Source organism: Agelaius tricolor, unplaced genomic scaffold (genome assembly GCF_023055355.1).
Source record: "Agelaius tricolor isolate 1412-34295 unplaced genomic scaffold, bAgeTri1.0.p SCAF_5, whole genome shotgun sequence".
Classification (NCBI taxonomy): Eukaryota; Metazoa; Chordata; class Aves; order Passeriformes; family Icteridae; genus Agelaius; species Agelaius tricolor.
Genome location: NW_027269265.1, coordinates 10,112,928 through 10,128,123, shown reverse-complemented (window position 1 = coordinate 10,128,123; position 15,196 = coordinate 10,112,928). Strand labels below are relative to the sequence as shown.

At 40.8% G+C, this 15,196-nt stretch overlaps 1 protein-coding gene and 1 long non-coding RNA gene across 2 annotated transcripts in view; one reads left to right on the top strand and one right to left on the bottom strand.

Moving 5' to 3' along the window:
• LOC139589734 (uncharacterized) overlaps positions 1 to 2,825 on the top strand; it is a 79,735-nt gene extending 76,910 nt beyond the window's left edge. The window contains exon 2 of the long non-coding RNA XR_011679100.1: positions 2,584 to 2,825. This is a non-coding gene — a long non-coding RNA (uncharacterized lncRNA). The remainder of the gene's footprint in view (positions 1 to 2,583) is intronic.
• Positions 1 to 9,817, bottom strand: part of PPP1R13B (protein phosphatase 1 regulatory subunit 13B) — a 69,222-nt gene extending 59,405 nt beyond the window's left edge. The window contains exon 1 of the mRNA XM_071426336.1: positions 9,672 to 9,817. Within this exon, the coding sequence (XP_071282437.1) occupies positions 9,672 to 9,680 (9 nt within the window). The 5' untranslated portion in view covers positions 9,681 to 9,817. The remainder of the gene's footprint in view (positions 1 to 9,671) is intronic.
• Between the last annotated feature and the right edge of the window lie 5,379 nt (positions 9,818 to 15,196).

Here is a 15,196-nt window from a genome sequence, read left to right as displayed (position 1 = left end):
AGGTTATAAAACACCCAGAAACACAAAAATACCATATTAGAAACACTGCACAGTAAATCCTCTGATGCAGTGTGTCTTTTATGTTCCTTAAAGTGCTTTTTCAGGTTATAATTTTGAACCATAAACACAAGAATTCCTCTATCAAAATATTCTAGAGGCTGGAATTCATGAAAGTGGATCCAATTCAAAAGTACTTTGTTTAGCTAAAAATTAGCAAAACCAAAATACCTGGTATATAAATTAAATTATTCCAATATAAGCATTGAATTGGATTTCAAAATCACACTGGGGTAAACAGAATTTAAACTGATTTAACCTCCTTCACAACTTTGCCTCCTATCACTGACAAAAACAAATACTATTGCTCTCGACCATCTGGGGTGAGGGGAAAAGGTAAAAATAAAGTACTGCAGCCAGTAATTTGGCAGGAAGAGAGCACTGCAAACAAGACTTGAAATTTTTCTGTTTGAGTGTAAAGCCTGGATAATGTATAGCACCTTCCCATATCCAGCCAGCCCTTGCTGAAGTGTTAATAAATAACAATAAAATGACAGCTATGCTGTACTATTTAGTAGACCAAAAAAAAACTATTCAGAAAAAGGACTGAAAAGATTTCCAAGTGGCATGGGCTAGAATAGACTCCAATCCATGTGATATGGTTTTAAAATAATTGCATTGAACCTGACATGATTTAGAAGTGTAAAGGAGGTCAACCATTACAGATCTTTTTTCCACAATCAGAAGTATGTGATTCAGACTTGCAGCTAAAATTGACTGAAACTTAGATGACTTGGGACAATAAAACAGTACATTAGGAAATTAAGCATCAGGCATGCTGAGACATTCAGAGCTGCATGCAGAGATGAAGCTGCACGCAGAGAAGAGTTTCATCGTTTATTTTTACAAGACACTGTTTCAAGAACTCAGCCATCTCCCAAAACATACCTACAGTCCAACTGTTTGGTGCCTGAACAGTAATTAACCCATTCACTAGCCTGAAAAATCATTCAAAATTTCAATTCCAAGAACTTGCATTTTAAATACACAGCAGCAAAATCTAAGCACTTCTCTGTGGATAGATCTGAATAGCAGCTTTAACACTAAGAACCAGGTTTGACTACTTTGACATACATATTTGAATAAGTTAGGCATCTAACACAGCCATGTAGTATAAAAATTATCTTGTAGGATTTGTAAGCAATGGCTTCACAGATGCTTTCTCAGATGCCCAAACAAGTTGGTTAAGCTGTCAGTGGGTAAGAGTTTGAGTCAAATAACCACTGGTTGAGGTCTTTAAACTTGTTTGGGTTACTAGTTTCCTATGCTGTCCATACCATCACATGGTTAATGCTCTGGCTAGCACATTATTCTCTGTGAAACACTGACAGCCTGTCAACCATTTCACAGACATCAATTATACCATAACAATGTGAAAATATCCTCTCCTTACAGTTTATCTCTCCAAAGGAAGTGACTGAGATATCAGTAACATTTATTAAAGATAAATCCCAAATATTGTCATAATATAAGTAATTTGAAAACCCCTCTGTCTAGGTAGAATAATTTCAGGACAGATTTTGACCACCACTCCGGTTAAGATTTCAGAAAATAGTCAGATAGGCTTTCTGAAGCATGTTTGTTATAAAGAAGTAAGCATGGGGGAAGGGGGAGGAGGTAAGAAAATAAAAAGTTGAATTATGTTGAAAGTACCATTAGTATGTTGCAAGTATCATCTGCAGAGCAGCCAACAGGTGCAGTATTGTCTTGAAACATAAATTAGACAAATTGCATTAGGAAACAGGATTAAAAAAGGATTTTCTCATGCAAAAATGCATTCAAAGTATGTCTTCTCAATTTAAACTGTACATGTTACTATAAACTAAGACTTTGCCCAGCTTCTTAGAGAAACTAAAAAAAAAAAAAATTAAGCAGGTAAGCCTGTACTTAATGGCTGTGGTAAACCTTGCCACTCTCAAACCACTCTGTTTCTTTCCCTTTAAACACCAGAGAGCAATGCAGGCAAGACTTTTCTCCACATGTTAATGCAGCTCTCTCTACTTTTTTCATCTGATACTGGAACTCACAACAATTTTCAGCTATTCACCTTAGTAGGTCTGGACAGACACATTCTGGATTTAAGGAGAACAAGGCTCACTGGTCTCCCAGTGTCCCACTGGCTCCCAAGAGATTAGAACACAGAATTAATTCAGATGCTAGTCAATGCATTGTGCTTAGAGCATGGGATTTGGGACTGGAGAGACTCTCCTAGATCAGCCTGGCAGAGACCTTAGAAACTCACTGTTTACTTGTTCTGACTTCAGAGAGCAGGGAAGTTATGTTGTTTGCCATTTTGGACATAGATCCAGATGCTTTTGGTAGGAATTCATCTCCCCATCCATATTCATTTACCATCATGGAGTCGTTTCAAGCTACAGGATGATCCAAACCTAAACTGATAAAACTGATCACATCCTTCCTGCAATCTACACACTTCTGCCCTTTCTTGGGCTGGTTCCAGGGCTTATCTGACCCTGCACTGAGTCAGTTTCAGTGTGCTCAGATGGCAGAGAAGCATCCTGGCAGGGAAAAAAAAAGAAACAAAGGAATAAAAAAAAAAAAAAAAAAAAAAAAAAAAAAAAAAAAAAAAAAAAAAAAAAAAGTAAAGGCAAACAACTTCCTGCTGAGTTTGCAAACAGCACAGAAACAGATAAATACCAGAGAGAGCCAGTACAAGGGAGGGAGCAGCAGGGATGCAGGACTTCAGCAACCCCTGCAGTTGCATCCATTTCACCTACACAAAACTGAAGCCTCCGTTTCTTCCCCATTCTCAATTTATAAACAAAAGTTTAATCATGCAAACACTGAAATCCTTTTGTCAAACAGACATAAAGACACATGGGTTAAATACAGTGTCTGCAACATATGCAAGTTTAGATGAGATTGCTTCCTGCTGGAGTTGAAATTCCTTAAATAAAGTATTTCATAGCTACACTCTTCACACATAAATAGAATTCTGCTGCTAAGCAAAGCAGTGAACTGGAAACTAAAAAATCTTAATTGTACTTTCACTAGCAAAGAACTAGGCTAGAATACACTATGAATCTAGAGAATAAGGAAATAATGGGCAGAAATCAGAAGGAATGCACTACTGCAAAGTGAGGGGTGGGGAATGATGATAGACTACCAACTGCCAGTTAAATTTTATGGTTTTCCATTTTTTTGTGTCTCAACTTTATATTTGTTTCTCAAGATTTCTCAAAGACCACATACCAATATCCCTTACTTTTCCCCATTTCAGAGAAAATGTAAAGTGTTACTGGGTATGCAATAAAGATGTGGAAACTGGTGAAACCATAACTTATCTCTGAAGTAACAACATTACTGCACTGCAGAGACTTTAGTTTCACCTCACTGCTCTACTCACCTGTTCAAAATGCATTGCCTGGGGTAGAGCTCCACAATAAACTAAACTGAATAAACAGAAATACTTGAAGAGAGAGATTCCACTTGCCCATCCCCTTCTCTGGTATCAATCTTAGCCAAGCAGTGTGCTCCCTCCTGTACCAACATGGACAAGACAACAGTGCAATACCCACACACAGGTACGTGCACACACTCACATACACACATGTACATAAATCTCTTCAAGGCTCTTTGGATACAGCTCCTGTTACACGTTTAGTGAGCTGGATGGGTTTGCTGAGACAAGCAGGGCGCTCCATTCACAGCCAATGGTGGCAATGGGCAGCAAGGAAGAGGAAGGAGCTGGGTTAACCATTTCCAGAGCTGCAGGAAATGGTTAACCCAGCTCATCCCCATTGTGAAACCTCAGCCCAGAAAGGAATTCAGCTGCTCCAACATCCTACTGCACCACCATGATAAACCTGCTCTCCAGTACAGCACATATACTCGCTTCCAAGCACGATCTAAGAAAAATAACAGGGTGACCTAAAATCCAGGTAAGTGACTGAAATTTGAAGTTCAAACATTTTTTTGTTCCTCCACTAAGCAGTTCATATTCTTGCTGGTCCTTTGAATTATTACAGAATTTGTGCTTTGTCCTCCAGGTACCATTGTTGCCTTTGACACACAAATCTGCTTCTGAAGGATGGTGTCTATTATTGCACAATATAATTCTATCATTGTCTGTCATAAAAAAATTGCTTCCAGAACCTCAAAACATTGAGCACACTCCACTGATAAATTGCCTAACACATTCAAGATTATTACATGCTTTCAAGTTTAATAGATGATAATGGCAGATTTCCCAACTCCCAGAAAAATGTACCAGCCTGAAGTGTTAAAATTCATATCTTAGAATATTTGTTTACTTAAAAATCTTACCACAATTTAAGAACAAATGAGACACCAGATTCAAGGCTGACAGAAAAACTGTTCATAAATGCAGAAAGATTTCAAAGATATTTCGGATCATGTAATAAAATAATGTTTGAATTTAAGAAAAAAATGGTATCATCTCCTTTTGTTGGGGTCTGATACAAATCCAGAAATGAACCTCCTCTATCCCAGGCTAGCACATTCATTTAAGAGGTTAAGTATTTTGAGCTATCTTGTGCTAGTAATTAATGTATGGTAATACTAAGCTTTTAATTTAGACAAACACATAAGACTTGTAAATTCCAACAGTGAGTCATGAGGGAAAGGGAGCAAGACGCCTTCCCCCCACTCCCCAAATCAGGCAATAATTTGTTTCCTTCTTCAAACCTCTATTCCCAGCAAAGATTTTTTATTTTTAGAGATGCCTATAGTTTACAAGGACAAAAAAAAATTATTGAATAACCCCCCCCCCCCCAGCCCAGACATTTAAGAAGATAACAAACATGAGCACTGATTGTAATACCAAGCACTAGACTTCAAATTCTTTACAAAAAAGCACTGTCTTTTTTCTGTCTATGGGCAGCTCTTGGCATAATGGGGGCTGCTCCACAGCTGTATGCATCTGAATATAAATATCTGAATTAGCAAGGGTTTTTTAAATAATGTATTTCATATGAAACTTGGCTTTGTTAGAAAAATCAATCTGGTGGAATGGAATTTTGTTGTCAAACATTATTTACTCTGAAGTCTGCAATGGACAACAAACTCATCTATGTTAACATATGAGATAGCATCCTTTCCCTCAATTTCTCATACATTTCACAGACCAACACATATCTAATAAATATACTTAAATATTCTATTATCAGACTAGTATGTGTATAGTACATTTGTTGACATGGTGAAGCTGATGAACTTGTTTTTACCACAGAATAGGCCATATTCTGTCAACCTAAAAAAATAGTGACATGATCCAAAAAAACATGAAATGGCCTTTAAGCTTTGTTGCAATAAATAACTCCATTAATAATGGCTGATAAACATGCAAATTATTCTCTACAGTCAGTTCAGATTTATTCAGCAAACCAGGATATCAGTATTGCTGAGAACTATACGGTTCTGAATTAATCACAATATATTTTATCTCCATATCACTGAAAATTGCTCTTATTAAAATAATGAAAATTCATAGTATTGATTTAAATGTATTAAAGTGATACATCTTCCTCTACAATGTTTAATTATATCAGTAGCAACCTTCCTACAGAAAGATAGCAGGAGACACTGATTTAAGAATATTTTGGTTTTAAATTATAAGCAATATAATAAACAATGCCCAATTGGGACTTTTTGGGGAATGTTTTAGACCAAACACAGGACAAGTGTATACTCATTTTAAAACAACCAAGAAAACCCAACTAAAGAACAAAATGTCCACCAAACCCCCCACTTTTTCTTAATTCACCAGCTTAATTGAAAAATAACTCCTGCGGACATCCATCTTTGCTTTGTATTTTATCATAGCATTCATCTTCATAGCTCAGGAGCTTCCATAAAAATTCTCTAGTCTCACATAAGATATGCATTAGTCATGGACATCTTCAGAGAAGACTTGCAGTGTCCCACAAAATTAACTAGAAAAAAAAAAAAATCCACTAAACACTCCAGACTTTGCACTCTCTCTTCTGTGAAAATAACCATCAGAATTACCTGATCCTACACAAGGATGTGTCCAGCAATTCTAACCTCACAAAGTCCTGTAAAGCTCCCCTAGATGCTTTCAAAAATGTGAATGATGGCTGCAACCTCACTGATAATTCATGAGTTAAAGGCAACCCCAGAAAAGCTCTGCTAGGAGAACACGTAATAGCAACTCTTCCTCCTAAAAGATTCAATCCATCACGACTTCTTACACAGCACCCACCACCACCTGCCTTATCACATTACTGCAGGTATACAAACAATACACAGCTCTTTACTGTGGGGTTACCTCCTCACGTGCTGGGAAAGAATTATACTCAAAATTAAGGCAAAAAGAGGAAAGTGTCACGCGCTTCTCCAAAGTATCCATTCCTTATTGCATTGTATTTCTTTATAAGTGGGAAAACAGCGCTCCTCATAAGTGACTTTTTCTTGTGTGCACCCTTGTGCCCAAGAAAAATGCCAATAGTTGACAAAAGAGGTAATTCTGGAACTACCATGCAAAAAACCAAAAAAGCATTAATTGCATTATTTAAGGGAAAGTTCCCAACACTCTTTCAAACACAGACCCTGAAGTACCACAAATAAAAGCCTCTCTACTGGGTCAAATAGACAAAAAAATACATAACTAAGTTCCTCCAATCATGTTGTAGATTTTGTGGCTGAAAAAGGAGCTTTATCCACAATAATTTTGCAAATAACTATAACTCTTGTTGTTTTAACCCAAAATATTTCCTCTTTGAAGGGATACCACATAGTTCTATGTTTGCATGCTTGATTCCAAGAATGCAAGAAAGACTAACCTTTACTTTTCAGAGAAAAAATATCCCTCTAATCAAGGCACACTTATAGGAACACTTAGCAGAGGATGATATTCAGTGTAACATCATAAGCTCACCATTCACATAGTCCTTATCTCCTGAAGGCAATGAAAGGGTTTATGATTGATAGGTCTTGTCAGCAAAGCAAAGGGAAAAAAAAAACCCCAAGTGAGAAAACTGTAGTCTAAATCATTAATTCTTCTTCAAGCTCAACTGTGTTCAGGACCAAGAACAGTTATTCTGTATTTTTCAGAACCAGAATAAGCAATATGAAAAAAGATAATGAATAAAATCCTTCTAAGAAAAGGATGCTGAAGAACAGAGTGGGAAGTATCCCACTCACAAAAGAAACTGTAATTGATAAAAACCTCTGAGAAGTAACACTGTTCCCCATGTGAGGGGAGGGAAAAAAATCATAACAGACACCCAAGGAGAAAAACAGGGACTTCAGATACTATTTCATTCTTATAAATGGTTGTACAAATGCCAAAAAAATTACTGATGCAAAAGTGGTCCCAATCAATTACTACAAGTCTAATAAAAGTGAATCTTAAGAAACTACAGAAGTCTAACATTTAGTTTTAACTATGATGAACTCTTACAACAAGTAGGTAAGTCTAGCAGTTATTAAAATTTCTCCTCTTGCTAGTTTATGCTTTTGCTAATTATATAAAAAAACCCAAAGCCCAAAATACCCACAAACAATAACCCAACAGGTTTAGGGGAAAAAAAAAGCTTCCATGACTATGAAGTCAAGGAATTCTCTTAGGTAAAAAGTTAAATCACTAACTTTTCCATTCTCAGAATACAAAAAAATGAGTAAAAATCTAAAACACTTGGTCCAGTTCTACAACCATATCTTCACATTATTTGGATATTATATATTGATGAGTCCAGTAAATGGAGCTGGGTTTTTTTCACCCTTGTAGTCTAGCTGGGATGGAGAACTGGAAGACTGAAGGCACTGTTACAAGTCCATTTAAATACATATATTTATTTAAATATACATATTCCTGACTGATAGACTGTCCATAAGAGCATCTAAAATGGCTTTAGAACAATGAAGTATTTATTATTTTAGGACTTGGACTAAGTAAACTCTAATCTGCAAGACTACTACTCCTGTAGCAAGGTAATTTGTTTTTATTAAAATTCATCCGTCAGTTAAAAATGCTTTGAAGTGTGTTTCAAAAACACAGTAAAAAGTCTGAATCTTCAACCACCCTCCAATAAATATAAACAAACACCACATTTGAACAAGCAAGAAGGTAACACAAGACACTGGCAGAAACATCCAAATAGGTAAAAAGAAACTTTGTAAGAAGTCAATCCCTGCACTACCCAAGTTATGACGTTAACCTGAAACCCACACAGAGGTTAGTAATGGGAAGCAAATACGTTTGTTCTGACTTAGCATGTCATTGGCATGCTGGGTTTTCAACAGGAATTTCATGAATGTAAAGCATAACCAAAGCTGAGATGGAAGATGAAGCTGTCACCTTGTTTTTGTTTCTACATGCTAACATCCATAAGTTCATAGCACAAGGCTAACTCCATGAACTTTGCTGCTGGTTCCTAACACGCCCAGTGCACTGCAATTCTCATCCTTATCAATAGAGCATTTTGGCACCCAGCAGCTGGAAGTTAAAGTGCACATGATGTTAAAAAGCTTGTCATAATACCTGGCTTTTAAACACTACCTGAACTCTTCAATCTGGAATTTTACACCTAGTTTGAGCTATTTATTTTCTCCTCTCGGTCACAAAACAATTTTAGAGCAATAAAATCTTGTTAAAGATGTCTTTAATATTCTCACACAGAAACATTCTGCTGCAGTGCTTTGGCTGCAAACACTGCAGAGGAACTGTAAATAAAAAGCTAATTTCTACTAGAATTAGAGAAAACATAGGAGATAGCCCCTTATATTAGAGTATCTCATAAAGCCACATTTGAGATCAAATAGAGTTTGAAAGAAATCAACAGAAGGAATGTGATTGTTTATTACTCCGTCCCAGAGGATCTTGTCATAAAACGAACAGTCATCAGGAACAACTCTCTTCTGACCACTGCATCAGCCCACAGCGACAAGGGAGGGAAGCGGGGGGCAGGAAACGGACAGGGATTCTGTCACAGAAGACAATCAAGGTTGCTTGCAGGGAAATGAAAGGGTTTGTCTTCGATAAATAAGCGACGGTTTCACAAAAGCGGTGACAGGAATCGAGGAGGGAGCCAGGCTGACACGGTGCTGCCGCCCGCTCTCGCTTGACCCCGGCAGGAGGGCCGGAGCCGCCTGCCCCGGGACGGTTCAGCCCTTCCCCGCACCCGGGCGGCGAGGGATCGGGATTTGGGTGGAAAACCCCGAAACAAACAGACACACCGCCCGCACACCCACTCACCCAAACACAACGCACCCCCCACGCCTCACGGCGGGCCTCGGCGGCCGGCAGCGACCCGGAGGCGACCCCCGCGCTCCGCGCCGGGGTGCGTGAGGCGCCGCTCCGCCACAGCCCGGGGGGACGCGGCCCCGACCTGTCACGGCCGGTGCAGCCCCCGCGGGTGGAGGGGCGGGGGCAGGTCGTCCCCCCTACAGCCGGGGACGGCGGTGACCCGCGGCCCCACCCCCGGCACGGAGCCCACCGACGTCTCCGCAGACCCGCAGCCCTCTGTCCCGGCTGGCCCGGGGATGACGGCGGCGCCGCGCACTCCATCCGCCGCCGGCAGCCCCGCAGGAAACGGCGAGGCGTCCCAGCGCCCGGCAGCGCGGCGCCAGGCCGGGGAGCGACGACGCGAACTCTCCCCGTTCTCACTCACCGGCATCATCTCCGCAGCCTTCTCCGCGCCGGGCCCGCTGAGCTGTGCCGGGCCTCTCCTGCTGCTGCTGCTGCCGCCGCCGCCTCTCACCGCGGAGGACGCCGCGCTCGCCCTGGCGGCTGTGACAGGTGCCTCCCGCGCGCCTCGCTCCGCGCAGCGGGCGGAAGGAAGAGGCGAAGGCGGCGACGGCGGCCGGGCTCCCAACCCCCTTCCTCCTCCTCCGGAGCGCGACCGCCTCTCCCGCCTCCCTCCCCGGGCGCTTCCTGCTCTGCTCTGCTCTGCTCGGCTCCGCTCCACCCGCGCCGCCCCGCCACGGGTTAACCCCCGCCACCGCCTCCTTGCCGGGGCGGGGCCGCGCGGGGAGGCGCAGCGGGGCCGCACGTGACCGCGGGGCCGGGCCGGGAATGCGGGACCGACACCCGCGCCCGCCTCCCGACCCGCCGGGACCCTCTCGCTCCCGCAGCGCCGTGCCGAGCGTCAGGCTCGCCACGCCGGTTCTCCCCCGCCCGGCTTCCTCCTCCTCCCGGCGCTCTGCCGCCCTGCCCCCGGGCCGGCGCCGCCTCCTCTGGGCGGGCTGCCCGCGGCCCATTGCTCCCGGGCCCGGGCGGTGGAGGAAGGGGCAGCGGCCCCGGGCGCTCTCTGCCCCCGGAATGCGGGGAATGCGGGGCGGCTCCGCCCGGCCCGGCCCCGCCGCTGGAGCTGCCTGCGGCCCGCTGGGCATGCGGGGGGAGCTGGGCGGTAACACGGGGGTCGGTGGTCTCCCGTGCCTCTGAGCGGAGGTCGCTTCTCGGCAGCTTGTCCGGGTCCGAAACACACCTTGGATAGTGTCATGCCTATAGCGTCACCTTCCTTCCACCGTCCCTTCCTTGTGAAATCCGTCAGATGTACAAAACTCCGCTTAGCAGCAGGAGGGGAAAGGTATTTTTGTCCTGATGTCAGACTCATGAGATCTGGTCTCGTGTTTGAAAGTGAGGTTCAGTTTCCTTCATTTTCTAGTCTCTCATTCTGTAGTTACAACGGCAAAATGAAAGTTAACAGCTTGGAAGAAGCCAAGCTCATCTAGAAGTCAAAACATCACCATATGTTAGTACTGCAACACATGCGATGTAGACAAATTTCATATTGCTGGGAGTCTTAAATCCTAATCTACAGCATACATGGACCTACCCAGCGCTCCAACTGCTCCTGAAAAATGGCTGGTTTCCAGTCTTTGTTACTTTATTTGCAGAACACCGTGACAGATCTCAGCTAGGAGTGGAAAAAAAAATGTTAACTTGGCAAGTTTTTGAGGAGCTTAGATAACGTTTGTGTAAGTCTTTGAAGGTAAATGGTAATAGCATAATAATCTCACATTAATGTATGAGCCTGTATGGTAAGCATAACCTCTCCACGTAAGAATCTGTAACAGATAATTGTGTAAATTATCTTAATATATACATGCTTAAGATTTCACTGTGTATCCTTCTCAGTGCATTTGCAGGCTCTGGTGTAAGCTTTTTGACAGGTCAAAGCCTCTGCCTCTTCTACTAAAACAGTCCTACAAGGAAAATCGATTAGCATCACAAGATAGTACTTTGCCAGTTTAATGGTATTTTGCAAGTACCCGTTGGAGTGTTACTTGCTGGCAATCACACCAATATCATCCTCAGATTCTTGTAGGCTGTGATTACACCTCACACACAGAGCTTTGGAAATAGGTTACTCAAACCCCATACAGAACTCCAAGATCTACTCAGAAGAGTATTAACCCTGCAACTAGGCTGGCTTGAATAAAACAGGCTCTAAAATGTTCATAGTCATCCATCTTAAAAAAATGGGGGAGTGGTTTGTCTTCATCAAATTCATATTGAACTTTAATCAACAAAAGAATGAGAGTGAATAGAAATTTATTTGTCCTCTTACTACTTACAGTAATTCAAATTTTAAAATCAGAAATTCTAAAATTCTAACACCGAGGGATTTGTGCACCTTTTTCCACACTTGTTCTATAAAAATTAGTCTTTCTCATTGACTAGGTTAATTTTCATTGCCAGCAATGCTCAAACTGGTCTATAAATTTTTTTCCAGGTATACTTGATAGCTGACATTTCCCTGCATTAAATGAATAATAATAAAAAATAAAATACTGTAAATATTATCCCACTATTACTGTAACAGCAGGAATACCTACAAAATGAAAAGTGGGAGAATATGATGTAGACAATTTGCTGGGGATGCAGACACTCCTCCAAGCAACTCCTCTGTTGGAATAATGGCCTGTAGTATAAAAGTTTGTCATTGTGTTGCTTTTGGCAGATGAAGGTTCAGCCAGTGCAGCAACCAGACAGACTGGATACTGAGGGCTGGGAGGAAATGTCTTCAAAAGGTAGAGTAAGTACTTTATATGCAAGTCTGCTCCTACTCCTGTTTCTGCTTCCCTTGAAAACATCACTTGTCTCAAGTCTTCCCATCTCAATTTTTCTACAGAAATGCAGAAAGAAAAAAATATTAACCAATATTTACCAAGTATAATACTTAAAATTCTACCTGCAGCATGGGAAGTTATTTAACACTTCTCCCACAGAAAAATCTTTTTGGGAACCACTCTCTTAGCAGTCAAGAGACAAAACAGCCTATATTAAATTTTCTGATTCCAACTTTTAACCAGAAATCTGTTTACTGTGAGCAAAAAAATGGTCACTTATAATAATGTGGGGTTTTTTTCCCCCATTGTCCATGCATATCCATAGCAAATGACTGGTCCAATTTTGTAGAAATTATGGTGCTTGGCCCAAGGGGTCAGTGATATCTACAAATCAGTTGCCTTTCTGGGATAACTGAGGTTGCATGAAAGCAGTCAGGATTTGGGGAATGCCTGAGAAGGGAAAAGAATTTGGGTATGGAAGCAAATAAAGCCAGAGGTACTAAACCCAAATTATTTGCTTCCAAATCTGCTTCCTTTGTGAAAGGTGTTCTAATTTTGTCAACCTCTTGCTAAAGGAAAGGGTTTGTGCTTATTTGTTGGTGTAAATATTAAAACATGTTATACAAATATCTTTTATTCTCCTCTTGGTTTTTAAAAAACTTCAGCAATTCTATTTAACTTTGCAAGTTGAAACCACTGTAGCTTAACACACATTTTTTGAGCACATAAGACATAAAAAAATAAAGAATTACTGCTTATTGATTATGGTATGCTGAGTTTTTGAGATGTGCAGAAGTTGTATTTACCTAGAAACTGAAATTTGATTGAAATGCATAAACTGTCACTTATTGTTTTGCTAAAACATTTGGAATTTATGGGCACATAGAAAAAAAATGACCAGAACATGGTGTGTATTCAACCTAGGTTTATTGGAAAAATGGATTTTAACTTCTGTTTATAAATTTCCAGGCCTCTTATTTGATCATTATTTTTCTTAGGACAAGCGGAGAGTCCCAAAGATAAAGGTGGCAGACTAATAAAATTTTCAGGAGCACTCCTGCAGAAATTCTGAATGCTACTTGTGTTTTCTAAGTATCTTCTAGCAAGATTTTCAAAGGTAGATGTTTTAAAAATTTTAAAAACTAGTATGTCTGAATCTCTCCTACTTCTTTTCTATGCATAGACAAAAGGAGGAAAATGAGCTTTCCTACCTTCTGAGATCCAAGTGTTCTCCTGTTTTGCATTCTCTTGTTAAGATGCTTTTCCAGAGCATAGGAAAATGTTTTCACACTTTGGAGGTGTCACAGGAAAATATTTTTGAATTAATGTAACACTTTATTTTTTTCTTTTCATGTGGTATTATTTTAAATAACAGATACTGCTATTTATAGCCAGCAACAGTGTCAGAGGTCAAACACTTAGGGTGGGATCCATTTTATCCAACTTGACTAAGGTAGGAGTTAGGTGTGTCATTTCAATCACTCATTGAGGCTGCTTCTACAGATAACCAGGATGGGGAGGGGAGAGAGGCAGTTCTGCAGGTAATTCATTCACCTCGAGATACTCATACCATTATCTAAATCTCCTGGTCTTTGAAGGTGCCTATCTCTGTATTGATTTAGGATGGAGCCTGGATGACTAGCTCTGACTGGGGAGCAGCCTTCTGGAAGGCTACAGTTCAGATGGGTTCCCTCATAACTGGCAGAATAAAATCTCTAAAATTGAGTATGGGTAGGAGCACTGGGGTTTTTTGCATGTATTTAAAGAAAATTATGTCTCTTTGCTAAATTAATAAGTGGATTACAGAATATTATTATTACAGAATACAACTCTTCTTTCAAAAATTGTATTTTACATTTGCTGTAATGCAGGAGGAGCTCTTTCTGAGTAGGTAAGCAATTTGAGAAGCTGAATGACAGAAGTACTTTTAACTTGACAGGCAGTTCATGGGGTGGCTACAGTGTGCAGTGCTGTGTAAAAACAAAAACACTGAATGTTTCATGGGGAGTTTCACAGCAGGAGCCTAAAATCTTTACTGAATTGCAGTGTAAAGTAGGAGTGTAGATGTAAAGGAAAGGTATATTAATTTGTTACTGTGGCCTTAAATAGCCTTTCATTCCAGAATCCCATTGGCTTCCTAAGGCTGCAGCCATAAAGTGCTCCCAGTGAACAATAGTCATATGCTGCCATGCTTGGATTCACATACAGCCAAGGCACTTCAAACCCCACCAAACCTGTTCAGAGATAAATAAACTACAAATAATAACCTAAAGGAAACACTTTGATGTCTGTTTGGTATACAGTATTTAAGACACGTGAACAGGAGAAAGATACTTTTTCATCACTGCCTTGTAATATTCTAAGGTAATGTATGCTGGACTAGGTGACTCATGATCTGAAGTTTCCATAGCCCAGCACTCAGTGCTTCATTCTGAGAAGTGTCACAATTAAAGCAGGAGTGAAGCATTATGTGTGTGTAGCATAGCTGTGTGCACTTCCTGGGATTTGGGTGTCTGGTATGTCATGTGTTCCAGCCCTGCATTTGGTGGATTAGAGGTAATTTCTTTAAACAATAACAGAAATTGTATACTTAATCCAGTGCACATGATGCAGAAGCACATACTTAGTGCAAAATGCTGTGGTCTCATTGGGACTGTGCTGCTGTCCACTCTCATAAAATTATTGCACTAAAAGGGATTGGTTTATATTGTAGCTACAGAAGACACAGTCCTGTAAGATGACATGCCACCATCTTTAGAGATGGAAAATCTTGTTCTGCTCCTCTGTAATTTATAACAAGGAAGCCATTAACCATATGCAAAGAGGTGGAGAAAACAAAAACTTCAATGTCCTGGGAGATTTCTCTCTGCTTGTACTTTTAGGCTTTATAGCCATTTGAGCTCTCAGGATGTTTCTATATAAAAATCCTTTTTCTTGAAATTTTCAATATGCCCATGATGACTGCAAGTATCTGAGATGAGCCAGATGATGGGTCATTAGTTGAAACATTAATTAAGGACAGTCAATCCTTCACTCTTTAAGTCCTCTTTTATTTATGTGCTACTGTGTTTTGGGTGTACCACTTGGTTAATGTGAGGGGAAATGATGGGCCATGTTTTAA